Below are 19,561 nucleotides of genomic sequence, written 5' to 3'. Positions count from 1 at the left end.
GAGTTGGAATAGACACTTGCCTTCACATCAATCAATCAATAAGCTATGTGGATAGTTATTTTCAGATTCTCCTGATCTTTGTTGTTGTTGGTGTAGTCCTAGATTAATTTGTTTTTATTCAATGCCAAACAATAAGGAATGAGAATATTTTTTTTTTTTAAAGAACAGTTATCATTTTCATTGTTCGGGGACATTTGAATCTCTCTCACATGTATTTAGAGACACAGACTGCTGCATCTAGATCGATGCACAAGCAGAGCCACTGTAATCTCATCTCATTTTCTATCCGTCTTATTTGGATAGGGACAAGTACAAACACATCGAGCAAACAGTCGTCCAATTTACTGCACTATAGTGTTTTTTTTTTTTACCTGCCCCTAGATGGGCTTTTATGGAAACAAATGGAAAGAAAGAAAATACATAACCAATTGAAAATCACATAAAATCACATATCAGTACATTATCACACATAGCAAACATCATAGGCTACCGTTAGATGCACAAATCCAATGTCATCACATAAAGTCCCATATTAGTACATTGTCACACAAACAAATATCATAGGCTACAATTAGATGCACAAATCCAATGTCATCACATAAAATCATATATCAGTACATTATCACAATTAGATTTGTTAGAGAGAGGTGGATGCCATGGTCTGAAGAGAGGGGAAGATGATGAGAGGAAGGAATGAACTCATAGTGTATATGTAATGTTAACCTGACCTACCTACAGCCATCAACAGAGTAAAACTGTCAATGAACACCAGTCCATTAAGTCATTGACACCTCAGTGATTGCCAACCGTTTGGTCAGGTCTTACTCTATGTAATCTCTGTCTCTTTCTGCCAATCCATGCTGTCTTAATCTTCAACCTCTCTGGCTCTCTGTAGCAGTGTGATGCTACGGTTACCATGGTGAAACAATACCTCCCGTCTTACTGTATATATCACCCAGTCATGCATGCACATACACACGTGCCAACACACACGCACACAGGCAAGCACTCACATACGCATGCACGCACCAGACACGCATGCACCACACATGCACGCAATACACACATGTATGAAGTCATGCACGTGCGTGCGCACACACACACGCACACACAGACAGGCAGAAAAGTCAGCTCGGACAGACAGACAGACAGACAAAGTCAGCTCAGACAGACAGACAGACCAAGTCAGCTCGAACAGACAGACAGACAGAGAGACAGACAGACAGAAAAGTCAGCTCGGACAGACAGACAGACAGACAGACAGAAAAGTCAGCTCGGACAGACAGACATACAGACAGAAAGAAAGAAAAATCAGGTCAGACAGACAGACAGACAGAAAAGTCAGCTCGGACAGGCAGGCAGACAGGCAGACAGGCAGACAGACAGACAGACAGACAGACAGACAGACAGACAGACAGACAGACAGAAAGAAAGAAAAGTCAGCTCAGACAGGCAGACAGACAGACAGACAGACAGACAGAAAGAAAGAAAAGTCAGCGCAGACAGACAGACAGAAAGAAAAGTCAGCTCAGACAGACAGACAAGTCAGACAGACAGACAGACAGACAGACAGACAGACAGACAGACAGACAGACAGACAGACAGACAGACAGACAGACAGACAGACAGACAGACAGCTCAGACAGAAATAAAGAAAAGTCAGCTCAGACAGACAGACAGACAGACAGACAGAAAAATCAGCTCGGACAGAAAGAAAGAAAAATCAGCTCAGACATATCCAGCTCAGAGAAGTGAGAAGAACTCATGAGCTCCATCAGCAGCAGATTTAAATTTAGAATGGAAAATTAATTATTTATGCAACAAATGTATCACATCGAACCAAATCGCATCGATTAGTTCCTCTAATCAAACCGAATCGCATTGAATCGTTTCAAACAAAACATATCGTTCCTGTATTGTATCAGAGTCCATGTATGTAGATACAAATCTAATCGTCTTGAAAGGGAAAGAGGGGACATCCCTACTAAAATGCAAATTTTGCCCATTTGAATGAAAATCTTTTACAGCAAGGTACTATGTTGCTCTGTAGCAATGGCATAATGATCAAATACTTTGAGGGAGAAGCTTTTGGCTTAAAAAAAACAAAAAAAACAACAACTCCTTGGGGGGTGGGGAGGTAATCACTATTCTGAGTTACATTGTTAGGCCTGTTTAGTATGCTAGTTAACTTGATATCTAGCCTTGAAGTTCTCGGATGTACTGTTCCAAACACAAGGATCGATTGCTCAAAGAGGTGAAATGAATGTGAACATGTAATTGGATTTGCAAAGACTCTGTCCTGCTCATCTTTTTGAAAGTAATTGGACAGCTAGCCGAGGAATGCGTCGGCTTTTCTCACGTGGATAGCCCACCATTAGAGTATATAAATAGCATCCTGTGCGGAATGGCCGCTGGTTTGGGTTGCTATTTTTGGTTCCAGTTACTGTGGAAACTGCAGGGCTGTGACAGCACCCAGAATTTGGTGTTCATTTTACAGTTGCTGCTGCAGCTGAATCATATTGGATGGATTCAGGTCTGATTCAGTTATTTTTATTTGACTAGGAAAGTCAGTTAATTACAAATTATTATTTACAATGGCGGCCTATCCCGGACAACACTGGGCCAATTGTGTGCCACCCTATGGGACTATAAATTGCAGCTGGATGTGATACAGCCTGGATTTGAGCCAGGGACTATGGTGACACCTCTTGCACTGAGATGCAGTGCCTTAGACCACTGCGCCACTCGGGAGCCCTTAACATGCACTGTACTGTAGGTATCCACCATTCAGTTGCTACAGCTAAAAACGGTAAATATGTAAAACATTTGTCTGAACAAATGATGAAATGCCCTTTAACGTTTATGGACTTTTTGCAAATCAAATCAGTTTTCCACGTTGATTCAATGTCATCGCATAGAGTTTTTTAGGTTGAAATGACATGGAAACGACGTTGATTTCATTAGAAAACAACTGTGATAGTAAGTGAGTTGACTGGTTTGTGTCAAGGGGAAGATGTCACAGGGTTGGCCTGTTCAACAGAAAAATGGGTATTTAAATTGTAATTTTTTTTTATAAATGGGTTTATGAGATTTTTTTGGTTTGTTGAAGTTGCTTTTTCTGATTACAAGCACGTGTGTCATCAAACTACTGGCCTCACTATTGTAGCGGCCTCTGGTGAGTGCTGTGATGGAGAATAGGGGCAGCGGGGGGAGTGTGTTGGTGGACAGGGAACAGGGAATACGCTGTAAAGAGAAAAGATTTGAACACTACTGTTACCTGTCAGGTATCGATATGCCAATGGCCCTCGGCAATCTGTAGTATCAAGTCAAAAGAGACCATAATGTGTCACTCGCTCTAATCACACACACACACACACACACACACACACACACACACACACACACACACACACACACACACACAGTACCTGAGTTTGTATATACACATACTTACTTAAGCCCTGTTCACACCTCTCACATCTCAGGCTGTAACACTGAGAAAAATACCTATACTTTTGGGTTGTAGTTGCTGTGCAGCAATGGCATGATGATTAAAATACTACGAGGGAGAAGCTTCTCGCTCCTCTTGAATAGCAACTCCTTGGCTTCCCGAGAACAACTTGAAGTACCAACAGATCTATTTCAAAGTTTTTGCAAGTGTTAGATGAAGCAGGTGAGTCCCTATCATCTACCTACCAGTTTATCCACTGCTTGGATAGTATTTACTGTACATGAGGTGCGGGGCTTAATCTATAAATCTCCTGGTCTCCAAGGCAACCAGCGCATATTGATTGGGATCAAACAGAGATGCATTTATTAAAAGCAAATCGTCAAAGAACAGTAGGGGAAAAAAAATATAGACGATTTCAAGTACTGTATGCTTTACCCCTTCTGCTTTAGTTACACACACATATGCACACACGCACACACACACACACACACACACACACACACACACACACACACACACACACACACACACACACACACACACACACACACACACACACACACACACACACACACACACACTGATAATGTCATGCCCTCTGTGTATTTAGATAAAAAGAACTCCATTATGAGAAACTGACATAAAAAGAAAGCATTATTCTCAGTTGTCCTGCTGTTAGATGGCTGCAGATATGCTTGGGAAGCTTTTTTCAAATGCTCAGTTTCCCATTGAGGTACCTGTCCGTGGTACAATGTGTACGCGTGTCACATCCAATAAACTGTAGAACAGGTACCTCACTGCTGTGTGTGTGTGTGTGTGTGTGTGTGTGTGTGTGTGTGTGTGTGTGTGTAGTCTGGTATGGTGACAATGTAGCTATCTTTAATACACTAGGAAATCAAAGTCACACAACAACAGAGACCTTGTGATGTCATGCTCACATTAGCCAGCGAACCTGGTCAGTGACATCACTGAAAAACGTCAGGTATAAAAATATGGTCATTATGGAGATGGGTGATCAAAGGAGAGGACAATCCAAGCCAATGTGAATCAGGCCAGGCCTCGGTCTGGGGGTCTGGAAAACCTGTGATCACATCATGGATGATCTCATAGCTACAGAAATCACACTCTCCCTCGCTTTCTCTCGTAAACAGACACATATGCACATGCATGCACGTATACCAGCGCACGCACGCACACACACACACACACACACACACACACACTTTTCTTTTGAAATGTTCCCAGTACAATAATCTCTTGATAATTTATATTTACCTAAATTCCCTCTGAATTAAAGCAGAGTTAACACGGGGACAGGGGTACTAATTCAGGTTAGTATTCCTACATTCCTTCAAAGTGTTTATATCTAAACTTTGGCAGACAAAGCCAAGCCAAGCTGTGCAGTGTGGCTGAATGAAGTGCACTAACACATAAAGCAATTTGGCATGCCTCTGCCACCCGTTTATGTGACACTTTATTCGTTATATTCCATTTCTTTTAACATCACTCACTCAGTCTGCCTCTCTCTTGTCTCTCTCTCTCTCTCTTCCTCTCCCTCTCTCGTCTCTCTCTCTCTCTCGCTCTCTCTCTCTCGGTGCCACGGTGTATCTCTCCACTCTGTATGAATATAGCTGTGTTATCAACAGTGCCATGGAGAAACTCGAGGATCCCCACTACCACTCCAGTCCTCCTCCTCATAGCGACAGGGTCCTCTCTGTGACAGCCAGACGGATCCTAGTGCCACAGAGCTCTATGGCAGCATGTCCTGACTCACTGCTTGGTACTCCCTCGCGCCTCTCAAGACACACAAGGGGGGACACTTGTCCCCCCCCCCCCCCCCCCACCCCACCCCACCCCTCTCCAACACCCGTCTGCTTCGGTGATAAGTGGGCTCAACCCACACGGAAAGCCCCTCACCATCTCCATCATCACGATGATGAGTCATGACTGGAGTCATGACTTGAGTCAGGGGAGGCATCTGCTAAAGGAGCTTGGTTAACAAGCTCTCACAGTCTCCCTCTTACCCTTTTCACCTGGCTGGATGTCAGTAGATACATCCCTGGTCTAATCCCTTTCCCTACTTTGGTCTTGTCTCATGACATCCTTTTCTCATTCTCTCTGTTCCTCTCATCTCCCTATGTGGCACCTCTCTCTCTCTACTCCTTGCTCCCACTCCCCAGACGTTTATTTATTTCCTGAAGTCGGACTTATTCCAAGGAGCTTAATTTATTCTAAGCTGTCCTCCGCTGTGCCACATTTACATTTCTTTCCAGGAGTTGACGACGGACAAGCGTCGCTGGGTGGAGAAGGATGCCTCCAGGCTCACAGCCCTCTTTTCACCGCTTGACGCCTCGTCCTCTTATCTTGAGAAAGGTGTGACGAGCAGCGATTCGCCACAGACTTTAAAGACCTCTGTCTGAAGTGGCTTGGGGGAGAGATTGGAGAAAATGGATTCGATTTGAAGGAAAGGATATCTGGTGTCACCTTTGAAAAGGGTGAATCTATCAACAGTAGCCTTCAAGCTATGTGTACATACAGATGACTGTGTCTGTTCTGGATGTGTTGGAGAATAACAACATGTTGAAAAAGGTTGCCACGTGCTCTACACATTCGTCAGCTCTGGGATTCTAGGTTCCAGTCTTCAGGTGTAGAAGACATTGAACAGAGAGGCAACATCTTAAGGGTAAAGTGCCAACTGGGTGGAAGGATAAAACATACTTTTTTCCCCATTTTCAAGCCCTGTCAAATACAACAAACATTTGCTGTGATGTTTCAGACATGTTTATGAAATAAAAGGTCAACATTGTCTGGGTTTTTACTCAAGTCACAGTGAGGCCTGACGTGCGTCCCACATTTTTTTAGCGAGCAGATATTTCACACAGTTTGAGATGTTTTAAGATGTTTTCGATGGAGTGTCTCTTTTTCTTATTACACTTTGATATCATGTACTCATCCCTCCCACCTGCCCCTTTCATCCCTCCCTCACTACCCCTGTGAATAGATGAAATCCCTAGCTTGCTCTGCTACAGCTCCTTCCCTGACGCCAGCAGCCATAGAGAAAGGAGACAGAAAGGCATGGGGGAATTGATGGGTTGCTGTTAGCTCCGCAGGTGCTTCTGTTATCACTGGAGATGTAATTGATTTGGTGTGAGCCGCTTTGAATTACAACTGGGACTCAAGTGTGCCGCATCAGCCACTTAACACCGAGTCCCTCAGAGTGGCGAGTAACACAACGCAACACAACAACACAAACAATCCAGCTGCAACACTCTGATACTGCTGTTTCAGTAGAGAATGGGGGGGGGGGGGGGGGGGGGGGTTGAGGCCAGCTCAAGTAGTTTTGTTGCTCAGTGGGATGGATGTCATCATTGTGGTTTGGATAAATAAAGCCAGGATCATTGCACTTCATTTGTTAGCTTCAGCCTTGGCGACAGTCCAAGCCTGTGGTGCTGGTCTGAGTTACTACAGCAACCGCTATCACCTGTAGGTTTCCACAGTCACTGAGCAAACACACATTGCATGCACACATGTAACAATGGGATATAGCCTAATTCAAATATGAATGGATAACATTTTGGTACAGTAGCCCTTGTATCTCAAAATGTCTTGCAACTCATCTGAAAAAAAATAGAAAAACAATAATAATAAACCATGTAACTCCCATACATGTAAGACTACTTACCACATGCACTGTCTCAGAGGGGAATAGAGGAACGACTGAGGCAATTTGATACAGGGGATGATTGGCTTTGGTAGGGATTTCAAGAGTGATGGCGGGAAATGTAAATGGCCTCAGATAGGCTTGGCTGAGCTCTTTGATAGTCTCTCAACTGTCATGGATCCTGAGCTTTTATAGCCAAGTAAAACCCTTTATTCAACTGAAAGCACAAAGTCAAACCTGTTTGTCTCTAGGCTAAATCCCAACCATAACATCTGTGGCCATTTCATAAAATGTGCTTATCACCGTATTAAACTAATGAAATGAAACCTTTTGGCACATACGCCGGAGTGCTGGAATAACGGCACAAGAGGACCAAGCGTGCTGCCTGGAACAGAATTACAGAGCATCTGGCTTTTTGAAGATTTCTTCCAGGAATAAACACAGCATGTGTTTTAATTTGTCTCTGCTGGAGCTGGGAGCGTGGGGAAGGGAGGGATCACTGGGCCATAAAACACATCAAAATGGCACAGGGATGTTCATTCTGTTGCCCTGGTGACTGAACTGAATATAAGCCTATTGGGTTCCTAGTATAGTAGCAGAGCTATAGAAATCCATGGGACAAGTAACACACTGTTGCTAATAAACAGTGCAAGATAGTTATCGCACTTGAAGAGCCCACAAGTACAATATTTTTTACTCTGGCCATTGGTGATGGTGAAGTATAGCCTACAACAGTCACTGCTAATAGGGGCCAGTACGCTCTAATTTCAATTGGATTGAATATAAACTAGCAATACTTGGAGCATGGTCGCTGGTTCCATAGCCTATTTGGTTTACAGGCTGCTATGCCTCCGATTTAATTGATGGTCTATAAATCGTAGTGGGACAGCAGCGTGCTCCCTCTCCAAAAGACGCGGGCGTCGCATCGATCCACCGGGTAGGCCGTTAAGTGGGCCTCTTTAAGAATCATCTGAGCCAGCACCACTGGTAGTCACTTGGAATAATACATTAACGGAGTAGCCACTGAGTCCCGCGCACACGCTTCACAAATCAAGGCAATCAAAGCAGTGCAACCGGAAAGGACCGGAGCCACTCTTTATCTCCCTGGGATGGGAGTTGTAGATTCATTTACGCGTTGGGCATTTAAAGACATAGGCCTATGCTATGGATAAGACAGGAGTGCCACGTTGCAGATAAAATCAAGGCGGCACAGGTGTGTCAGATTAATTTGAGTGTTGTACAAATCTAATTCTTATATGGATTAAGGTCACTTATTTGACGTTCAGAAATGCTTTGCTGTGTTTGCAAGACAATCGTGACTTATCTTAGACCACTTGGGATATGAAATGTGTTATTTTGGGAGTAATTTGGTTTATAATAGACTAAGTTCCAATGCGCAGCCTCGGTCAGACCCCCTATGCACGCCTCCACTAGTTGCTGTCCTTGGTGCTGAATGCTTTCATTCGGAGATTCAGCACTCTGTCAATATTGAGTGAGAGAGAGTGCTCATTAACATGCTTTTTCACTTTCCGTGGGCGCTCAGCGATTTATGTTACAATGTCTTATCTGTGGGTTTCTAGGGTTGTGTTGGGACACAAAGAAACTTGTTGAATGTGGGTAGGCTTGGATACTCCAACAGAAAGCCAGGCTGCATATATATACAGGACACGTCAAAAGTGTGGACACACAAACTCATTTAAGGGTTTTGCTTTATTTTTACTATTTTCTACATTGTAGTATAATAGTGAAGACATCAACACTACGAAATACCACATACTACATATCATGTAGTAACCAAAACAAGTGTTAAACAAATCAAAATATGATTCTTCAAAGTAGCCACCCTTTGCCTTGATGACAGCTTTGCACACTCTTGGCATTATCTCAACCAGCTTCATCTGGAATGATTTTCCAACAGTCTTGAAGGAGTTCCCACATATGCTGAGCACTTGTTGGCTGCTTGTCCTTCACTCTGCAGTCCAACTCATCCCAAACCACTTAAATTGGTTTGAGGTTGGGTGATTGTGGAGGCCAGGTCATCCGATGTAGCACTCCATGACTCTCCAACTTGGTCAAATAGCCCTTACACAGCCTGGAGGTGTGTTGGGTCATTGTCCTGTTGAAAAAACAAGTGATAATCCCACTAAGCGCAAACCAGATGGGATGGCGTATCGCTGCAGAATGCTGTGGTAGCCATGTTGGTGTGCCTTGAATTCTAAATAAATCACTGACAGTGTCACCAGCAATGCATCCCCACATTATCACACCTCCTCCTCCATGCTTCACGGTAGGAACCACACATGCGGAGATCATCCGTTCACCTACTCTTAATTTTCCGTATTGACTGACCTTCATGTCTTGATGGACTGTCGTTTCTCTTTGCTTATTTGAGCTGTTCTTGCCATAATATGGACTTGGTCTTTTACCAAATAGGGCAATCTTCTGTATACCCTCCCTACCTTGCCACAACACAACTGATTGGCTCATGTGCATTAATCCTTGTGTTGTCTTAAGGGAAGCTGGTTGAGAGAATGCCACGAGTGTGCAAAGCTGTCACCAAGGTAAAAGGTGGCTACTTTGAAAAATCTCAAATAGAAAATATATTTTGATTTGTTAAACTCTTTTTTGGTTACTACATGATTCCATATGTGTTATTTCATAGCTTTTATGTCTTCTATATTATTACGCAATGTAGTAAAAATAAAGATGAATGAGTAGGTGTGTCCAAACTTTGGATTGGTATATATTTTTAAACCAACAAACTTGATTTATATAGCACATTTCTTACAACAAATCCATTTCGAGGTGCTTAACAAATAAATTAAGAAAAGGTGAGAAAGATTCAACTCAACGTTTCTATGCAAATATAAAATCAATAGGCTACATACCTGAATAAAAATTAAGAATGAAGAAATACATTAAAATAGTAAAACAATAATAAAATAACAGTGGATATAATCGGTATTTTGTTTTGTAAATGTATAGCCCTATATATGTTAGCTGATAAGAGGCAACAGTATGTATTTTGTATGAGAATAAAGTCAAACATTTTCAAATTTAGTCTATAGGCTCTCCATATCACGGCATGCACAACGCTGGAGAAACGTATATTTTGGACAGAATCTCGAAAATCCCGCGAGCATTGATTCTCTCTAAACGTTCTACAACATGCAAAGCAAACAAATTATGATTGAAAAATTGAGAAACTGCTGGAAAATGTTGGGAATATTTGAAATGTCATTGATAGCAATGCACAGTGAATCCACGTAGCCTATCCTTAGGGACTTGGTGTGCATTTTGTTTGAAGGGGAAAAGAACACAACGTACTGCACATTCCATTCCATTCACTTTCTCTCGTATCCGTTTGCGCCTCCTTCCAACACCACCACTGCTGCTGGATTCTACGCAACAGCCAGAGGGGGCGAAAGAGGTGGACAACAGTGAGCACCACTACCACCTGTAAGGGTGCGTCTGCTCTCTCAGAGATCCGGCTGAGTGTTTCGGCTCCGAGGGCTTGAAGATGAAGAAGCAGAATGTGCGGACCCTCTCTCTCATCCTCTGCATGTTTTCCTACCTGCTGGTGGGAGCCGCGGTGTTCGACGCGCTTGAATCAGAGACGGAGAGCTCCCGCCGACGCATCCTGGAGCTGAAGCGTACCGAGATGAAGAAGAAATACCGGTTGTCCGAGGACGACTACCGGCAGATCGAGCAGGTGGTACTGCAAGCGGAGCCCCACCACGCCGGGAGACAGTGGAAATTCGCAGGGTCTTTCTACTTTGCCATCACGGTCATCACCACCATTGGCAAGTTTTGCTTGCTTCAATTACTTTTGTTATGTCTGAGTGTGTTGCAGGTGTTAGGAAATTGTTTTATAAATACAGTGTCTGCAGTGTTCTGCATCGGTGAATAGCCTACTGTGCAGAAGTTAGGGATGTTAAATTTGCATTGCAGGCAGCCATTGGCCTATTTTAAAGTGTAATTTAATAAATTGAACAGAATATTGTAGTATGTACTTCCTTATTCTCTGCATTCCTTAGCCATTAGCTTCAAAAGCCTCAGTATTGGTCTACAATCACCTACAGTAAAGAGTAACTGTGGCATCTATCTCCACAGGTTATGGCCATGCAGCTCCAGGCACAGATGCTGGGAAGGTCTTTTGCATGTTCTATGCTGTGCTGGGCATCCCTCTTACCCTGGTCATGTTCCAGAGCCTGGGCGAGAGGATGAACACGTTCGTTCGCTACCTCCTGCGCAGGGCCAAGCAGTGCCTGGGGTTACGGAGGACTGAGGTGTCCATGGAGAACATGGTTTCGGTGGGCTTCCTGTCCTGCATCGGCACTCTGTGTGTCGGGGCAGCAGCCTTCTCCCACTACGAGGGCTGGACCTTCTTCCATGCCTACTACTACTGCTTTATCACGCTCACCACCATTGGGTTTGGGGACTTTGTGGCACTGCAGAAGAAGGAGGACCTCCAGGAGAAGACACCCTATGTGGCCTTCAGCTTCATGTACATCCTGGTGGGGTTGACAGTGATCGGAGCCTTCCTCAACCTAGTAGTGCTGCGCTTCCTCACCATGAACACAGACGATGAGAGGAGGGACGCCCAGGAGAGGGCCTCCATCAAGAGGGAGAGGGGCCTGCTTACCATGGGGCTGCATGGAGGAGAAGGAGGACCAGAGCAGTGCAGAGGAGAGCTTGGGGGCAGGGACAGGGGGAGGGACAGGATGGGGCAGAGGCGCAGTCACAGCAACCTTTTCCGGCCCATGGAGGAGGGAACCAGCCGCACTAACCTCATCACCTCCCCAGTGGAGGAGCAGGAGGAGAGGGACAGGGCCAGGGGTGCACCCTGCAAGCAGAGGCTGCACTTACAGCTGCATGGCACAGGCAGACTAAAGACAGAGTCCCCCCTGGGCTCCCTGTGCTCCTGTATGTGCTACCGTCTGGGTGTGTGTGACAGCCCCCTGCCTTCCCGCAGCGAGCACCACGGGTGTAACATTAACTCTGTCTACTACAGCTCCGTCTCCTACAGGACCCAGGGCTGCTCCCCCAGGGACAACACAGGACTCTCGTCCCCAGGGAACACACTCTCGCCTCAGCACAGCTTCAAGGAGTACCCCCACTCCCGGAGGAAGTCAGTGTAGCACCACGTTGGGACAGAATCTTTGTTTGTAAATGTTGGATTAATACAGTATTTCAAACATATATTTTGAATACACTACAGAGACAAGGTATTGCAGTACACTACAGATGCACACTCATTAGAGGATTAATTGTTGTAAATGATTGGCAGAGGCAATAGAATCTGTTTCATCACAGGAATTTTAGAACCTATTTTCCCTAATTAGATGATTACTGTGCTGCATTTCTTCTAAGGACGCAGTTAAGTTGTTCTTTCATTATAGCCACTGGAGATTTGTCTTGTGAATCAATTCACTTACCATTGTAATACTCTGTTAGTCTTTTGATTGTGCCCCAATAGTTTTTTCTCCTAGAAAGTTTATGAGAATTATCTGCATTTTATTTTTTGTTGTTGCATGCAAATAAGAGTGAGATGCATGGTTAAGATGCACATGGCATGATAATTATGAAAATGGTTGTAATGATGCAAATTATTATATTTAGGTATTATTATTGTTTTTTAAGTAGCTGACACACACACACACACACACACGCACACGCACACACACGCACACACACACACACACACACACACACACACACACACACACACACACACACACACACACACACACACACTCGCACACACGCACAAACACATACAGTGCCTTCAGAAAGCATTCACACCCCTTGACTTTTACAAGATGTTGTGGTGTTACAGCCTGAATTTAACACAATGCCCCATAATGTCAAAGTGGAATAACGTTTTTTTGTAATTTTTACAAATTAATAAAAAATGAAAAGCTGACCCCAAGTATTCAACCCCTTTGTTATGTCAAGCCTAAAGATGTTCAGGAGTAAAAATGTGCTTAGCATGTCAGATAATAAGTTGCATGGACTCAATAATCGTGTTTCACATGATTTTTTAATGACTACGTCATCTCTATACCCCACACATACAATTATCAAGCAGTGAATTTCAAACACAGATTCAACCACAAAGACCAGGGAGGTTTTTCCATTGCCTCGCAAAGAAGGGCACCTATTGGTAGATGGGTAAACATAAAAAGAAGACATTGAATACCTCTTTGAGCATGGTGAAGTTATTAATTACACACAGTCATTGCAAAGATACAGGCGTCCTTCCTAACTCAGTTGCCGGAGAGGAAGGAAACTGCTCAGGGATTTCACCACGAGGTCAACAGTTAGAGTTTAATGGCTGTGATAGGATAAAACTGAGGATGGCTCAACAACATTGCAGTTACTCCACAATACTAACCCAATTGACAGCGTGAAAATAAGGAAGCTTGTACAGAATATAAATATTCCAAAACATGCATCCTGTTTGCAACAAGGCACTAAAGGAATACTGCAACAAATGTGTCAAAGCCATTAACTTTTTGTCTTACTTACCCAGAAAGACTCACAGCTGTAACCACTGCCAAAGGTGATTCTAACATGTATTGACTCAAAAAGTTGAATACTTATTTAATCAAGCTATATTAGTGTTTAAATGTTGATACATTTTTTACAGATGTTAGTATTTTGTGTAGATTGTTGACATGTTTTTCATTATCTCCATTTTAATCCCACTTTGTAACACAACAAAATGTGGAATATTTTCTGAAGGCACTACACACACACACACACACACACACACACACACACACACAATGAGTAAAGCAGGTTCTCAGCATGTTGGATGCTGCGATTCTGAGGAAAGTACATATTGCATGCCTTTAATGGAATTATGGAATCATGTTTCAATGAGAAGGACATTAATAGATAGGAACACGTATATGGCAGAGATGGCCTTTAATGAACCATATCAATGACATGAATACATCATTGTATTATTAGTCCATACAGTAGGAGGTTAAAAACAACCCTGCATACATTTCCCTGCGATCTAGCACAGTACAGAGACAATGCCTATAAGGCTATGTGTTCATTTACATTTTTAGGATGTAACACTGCCTGATATGTAGCAAACACTTTCAGAAATCTTTAGGCCAATTTACTTGCAGGCTCCATGGGCATTTTAAAATATGTATCAGGTTTGGTTTCAACCTCTTATTAAAGTTCTGATGCTGACAAAATATTAAAAGGTGAGAAGGGACCATAAACAAATTACAGAATGGTTATTTACCCCCCCCCCCCCCAATCTCTGAACATTGCTGTATAATATACTCTATAACTAGGTGTCCCTCATGTCTAATAGAGATAACATGTTCCCAGAACCAACACTGAGCTGGACTGGCTGCCCATAAGTAGTTTCAGTTAGTCTGTTTCAGTTAGTCTGTTTCAGTTTCAGTTAGTCTGTCAGTTTGTTTTTTCTATTTCTGGGACACCTGATTCCCCTTGGCTCTGTTTCAGGTTGTATTATATTTATAATTTCCTTGTATATAGTATAGAAATTGTATTGACATTTTCCTGGATGGCCCCTATTTTCTGCCTGATAGCCCAGTTGTTAAGAGCCTGCTACAGTCAGTCTTACTACTCACTCTGTAGTGAATGCAGGGGGCAATGTGTATCACATACCCATTGCCTCAAATGAAATTTTAATTCTGAAGATTCCCATTGAGAAAGCTATGGTTTGAACTGGGTAATATGATTCACACTCATGCATGCAGGCACGCCAGTAGCGGAGCCAAACATTATTTGGTGGGTGGGCCTGCAGAAATGTGGGTGTCCCTCCCCCCGACCAGTGGCGCTCGGTGCCTTTTAAGATTAGGGAGGACGTAAATGTTTTTATGAGCATGGACATATTTCCATTACAGCATATTGGATGACTGTTATTCATATTCCATTTAATGTAACATCTAACTAACACGCTACAAACACGCAGTACAGTGTACAGCAAGCAGTTTAGCAGCTACAAGGTGGGCCCCGGTGGCAATAAATGAATAAAACTGAAAGCTTGCCTTGACTTGGAAGAGTTCCATTGTTGGATAGCACTAGGCAGCTAGCTAATATAAATACACATTTTCTCTGTTTGAGTAAGCTAAATTAGCAAGCGTCTTTAGCTAGCTAAGTAAGTGAAAATAAAAGCGAAAAAAATACAACAAAATCTCTCTCTGCTGCTTCTCCTTAATTTTTGAAAAATGTAATTTGTTCAAAACTATTAAACTATTGTTTTTCTCTCTCGTTGCGTTAACAACTCACCACATTTTATGCACTGCAGTGATAGCTGGCTGCAACTTTTTCAATGTTTCACGATTTAATTTCTTTCTGAGAGGATGGTCCTCCCCTTCCTTCTCTGAGGAGCCTCCACTAAATTCTACAGATTTTCCATGGTGCAGAGAGGAAAATGTGCAATTTTTTAGCTAATCTCATGCTATTCTACACACTCTACACACAGAGAAAATGTTGAATTTTAAAACCAAAATATACACTGAGTATGCCAATCATTAGGAACATCTTCGACACCTACAAGGGATGCTGGCCCATGTTCACTCCAATGCTTCCCACAGTTGTGTCAAGTTGTCTGGATGTCCTTTGGATGGTGGACCGTTCTTGATACACACGGGAAACTGTTTAGCTTGAAAAACCATCAGCGTTGCAGTTTTGGACACAAACGAGTGCACCTGGCACCTGGCACCTGCTACCATACCCCGTTCAAAGGCACATAAATATATTTTCTTGCCCATTCACCCTCTGAATGGCACACATACACAATCCAAGTCTCAATTGTCTCAAGGCTTAAAAATCAGTCCTCTTCATCTACATTGATTGAAGTGGATTTAACAAGTGACATCAATAAGGGATCATAGCTTTCACCTGGTCAGTCTATGTCATGGAAAGAGCAGGTGTTGGTGTCAGGTTAATGTTTTGTATACTCAGTGTAGGAGTGTTGACCATGATAAAGGCACTGTATTATGATCTGTCTTGTTTGCTAAGTGAAGTAGAGAGTGGCATGGTGCATATAGCCATAGAAGCACTGTGACATACAGTGGGGAAAAAAAGTATTTAGTCAGCCAGCAATTGTGCAAGTTCTCCCACTTAAAAATATGAGAGAGGCCTGTAATTTTCATCATAGGTACACTTTAACTATGACAGACAAAATGAGAACAAAAATCCAGAAAATCACATTGTAGGATTTTTTATGAATTTATTTGCAAATTATGGTGGAAAATAAGTATTTGGTCACCTACAAACAAGCAAGATTTCTGGCTCTCACAGACCTGTAACTTCTTCTTTAAGAGGCTCCTCTGTCCTCCACTCGTTACCGGTATTAATGGCACCTGTTTGAACTTGTTATCAGTATAAAAGACACCTGTCCACAACCTCAAACAGTCACACTCCAAACTCCACTATGGCCAAGACCAAAGAGCTGTCAAAGGACACCAGAAACAAAATTGTAGACCTGCACCAGGCTGGGAAGACTGAATATGCAATAGGTAAGCAGCTTGGTTTGAAGAAATCAACTGTGGGAGCAATTATTAGGAAATGGAAGACATACAAGACCACTGATAATCTCCCTCGATCTGGGGCTCCACGCAAGATCTCACCCCGTGGGGTCAAAATGATCACAAGAACGGTGAGCAAAAATCCCAGAACCACACGGGGGGACCTAGTGAATGACCTGCAGAGAGCTGGGACCAAAGTAACAAAGCCTACCATCTGTAACACACTACGCCGCCAGGGACTCAAATACTGCAGTGTCAGACGTGTCCCCTGCTTAAGCCAGTACATGTCCAGGCCCGTCTGAAGTTTGCAAGAGAGCATTTGGATGATCCAGAAGAGCATTGGGAGAATGTCATATGGTCAGATGAAACCAAAATATAACTTTTTGGTAAAAACTCAACTCAACTTGGAGGACAAAGAATGCTGAGTTGCATCCAAAGAACACCATACCTACTGTGAAGCATGGGGGCGAAAAAATCATGCTTTGGGGCTGTTTTTCTGCAAAGGGACCAGGACGACTGATCCGTGTAAAGGAAAGAATGAATGGGGCCATGTATCGTGAGATTTTGAGTGAAAACCTCCTTCCATCAGCAAGGGCATTGAAGATGAAACGTGGCTGGGTCTTTCAGCATGACAATGATCCCAAACACACCGCCCGGGCAACGAAGGAGTGGCTTCGTAAGAAGCATTTCAAGGTCCTGGAGTGGCCTAGCCAGTCTCCAGATCTCAAAACCATAGAAAATATTTGGAGGGAGTTGAAAGTCCGTGTTGCCCAGCAACAGCCCCAAAACATCACTGCTCTAGAGGAGATCTGCTTGGAGGAATGGGCCAAAATACCAGCAACAGTGTGTGAAAACCTTGTGAAGACTTACAGAAAACTTTTGACCTCTGTCATTGCCAACAAAGGGTATATAATAACGTATTGAGATAAACTTCTGTTATTGACTAAATACTTATTTCCCACCATAATTTGCAAATAAATTCATTAAAAATCCTACAATCCTGCTAGCTTTACATTGCATCTGATGGTGTTTGCATGTTCAGGTAAAAATACAACTAATGTCCAGTTCGCAGAGGTGGGTATAGTGCTTAACAATCTAAATTACTTTTACTTTAATTGTAATTTACTCAAATAAAAAACTACTCGATAAAGAGTAAAGAAACGTATCTGGTCAAAAATTTAGTTTTTGTAATTTTTTACACCTGATGGTAAACTGTGACAGCAAACAAAAATAACAACTTAATTTGCAATTGATTTGACATTTGACATTAATTTATTATTTTAGCCTGCCAGCACCATCTTGTGTACCCCAGGAAGAGTAGTATCTGCATTAACAGCAGATAATGGGGATCCTAATAAAAATACTAAATTGCAGATGTCCTCCAGCACAGATAGTCTCCAATCTCATAAAAAGGTAAATGGTACTCGAGACATTGGAATAATTTCACAATTTCAATAGCATTAATGAAAATGTATTTCACGATACAATTTCAAGTGAACGTATACTAAAAATATATACACAAAATGTTTACACAAAGCGTTTAATATTTTACTCAACAAAATATCAAGGACTTTCAGGTGTTCCGCGAGTGCTAGCTGGCTGTACTACAGACACCTGTCATTGTCGTGGGAAGACTCATTGTTATCTTTTCGTAATACAACTGGTTGCAGTAAAGAGCCAACCTGGATACTAAGGAGATCCTGAGGGAAATCGACGAGTACCAACAGCTTTACGCTATGGAGGAACAACATACTCCATCATGGAAAGATCCGACTACCCCATACAAAAAAAAACAAATTAATCTACAGACACGGACGATTTACTCTTACTTAGTAGAGGCTAGTGCTCTGGCTGGAATCCATGCAACATTGGAAAAGTTGTGTGAGGAGGTAACAGGGCAGAGGGGGAGTTTGGAGTTTAGCCAGAGTGAAATTCTCACGCTCCAAGGAGAGAACAAGCCACTCACAGTCAAGGTAAAAATCCACGATTCCAACATGGATCGTCTACTCAGGGAAAACAGGGTGATGAAGGAGCTGCTAATAGACATACAAAGTCGTAGCATGCGTGACTTTTTTTTTTCTTCTGGGATTCCTGAGGACGCATCCAATAATCCAGAGGGGGCAATCAGAGAATTCATGCAATCCGCCTTGAAACTTCCTATAGAGACGGTAAACAAGGTGGCTTTCCACCGAGTACACAGACTTGGAGCTCGGAGCGACAAGACCAAGGGTCCCCGACCGATCATTACAAAATTTGAGCACTACCAACAAAAGGAGCTGATCAAAAGCAGGGGAAGGGAGCTTAAAGGGACCAAATTTAGTCACAATGACCAATTTCCAAGGGAGACAAACAAATGTTGTAAGAGACTGTATCCGGCACAAAGGCAACAGAGGGAGAAGGGTAAGCCTGCCTTTCTCATTGTGGACAAACTCTTTATAGATGGACAGCTATTCCGAGACAGCTCCATAACACCATGGCTGTACTAAATTCTACAGGGCCTTCGGGTTATGAAAAAAAGAAAGTATGAGAACACTATGAAGTGGATGTGAACACACACGTACTCAATTACATGCTCGCTTACACATACACACCTGATCTCGCTCTCTTCTCTCACTCTCTCACTCTCTCTTTCTCTCTTTTCTCTTCTCTTCTCTACCTCTCTCACCTCTATCGCTATTGTCGAGAACTGTTTTTTTTATTTAATATGTTTCTTGTTTGTCAATCTTTTTTATTTATTTGTCTACATGTTTATACAGTTGAAGTCGGAGGTTTACATACACTTAGGTTGGAGTCATTAAAACTCGTTTTTCAACCACTCCACAAATGACTTGTTCACAAACTATAGTTTTGGCAAGTCGGTTAGGGCATCTACTTTGTGCATGACACAATTACTTTTTCCAACAATTGTTTACAGACAGATAA

The 19,561-nt window shown here is 42.7% G+C and overlaps 1 protein-coding gene across 1 annotated transcript; it reads left to right on the top strand.

The window, feature by feature from the left end:
• The first annotated feature begins 10,554 nt into the window (after positions 1-10,554).
• Positions 10,555-13,175, top strand: LOC110532015 (potassium channel subfamily K member 15-like). Its single transcript, XM_021615596.3, has 2 exons — positions 10,555-10,915; positions 11,226-13,175. The coding sequence occupies exons 1-2, from the start codon at positions 10,633-10,635 to the stop codon at positions 12,251-12,253; spliced, it is 1,311 nt and encodes a 436-aa protein (XP_021471271.3). The 5' UTR covers positions 10,555-10,632; the 3' UTR covers positions 12,254-13,175.
• Positions 13,176-19,561: the final 6,386 nt, after the last annotated feature.

This window comes from Oncorhynchus mykiss, chromosome 9 (genome assembly GCF_057628025.1).
Source record: "Oncorhynchus mykiss isolate SJ-2025 chromosome 9, ASM5762802v1, whole genome shotgun sequence".
Taxonomy (NCBI): Eukaryota; Metazoa; Chordata; class Actinopteri; order Salmoniformes; family Salmonidae; genus Oncorhynchus; species Oncorhynchus mykiss.
This window is presented reverse-complemented; position numbering and strand designations above follow the sequence as displayed.

Bases quoted from the DNA above. Each gene is read 5' to 3' on its own strand.
- LOC110532015 (XM_021615596.3), top strand. From the start codon at position 10,633: ATGAAGAAGCAGAATGTGCGGACCCTCTCTCTCATCCTCTGCATGTTT. The intron at 10,916-11,225 runs GCAAGTTTTGCT...CTATCTCCACAG, and splicing joins CACGGTCATCACCACCATTG to GTTATGGCCATGCAGCTCCA.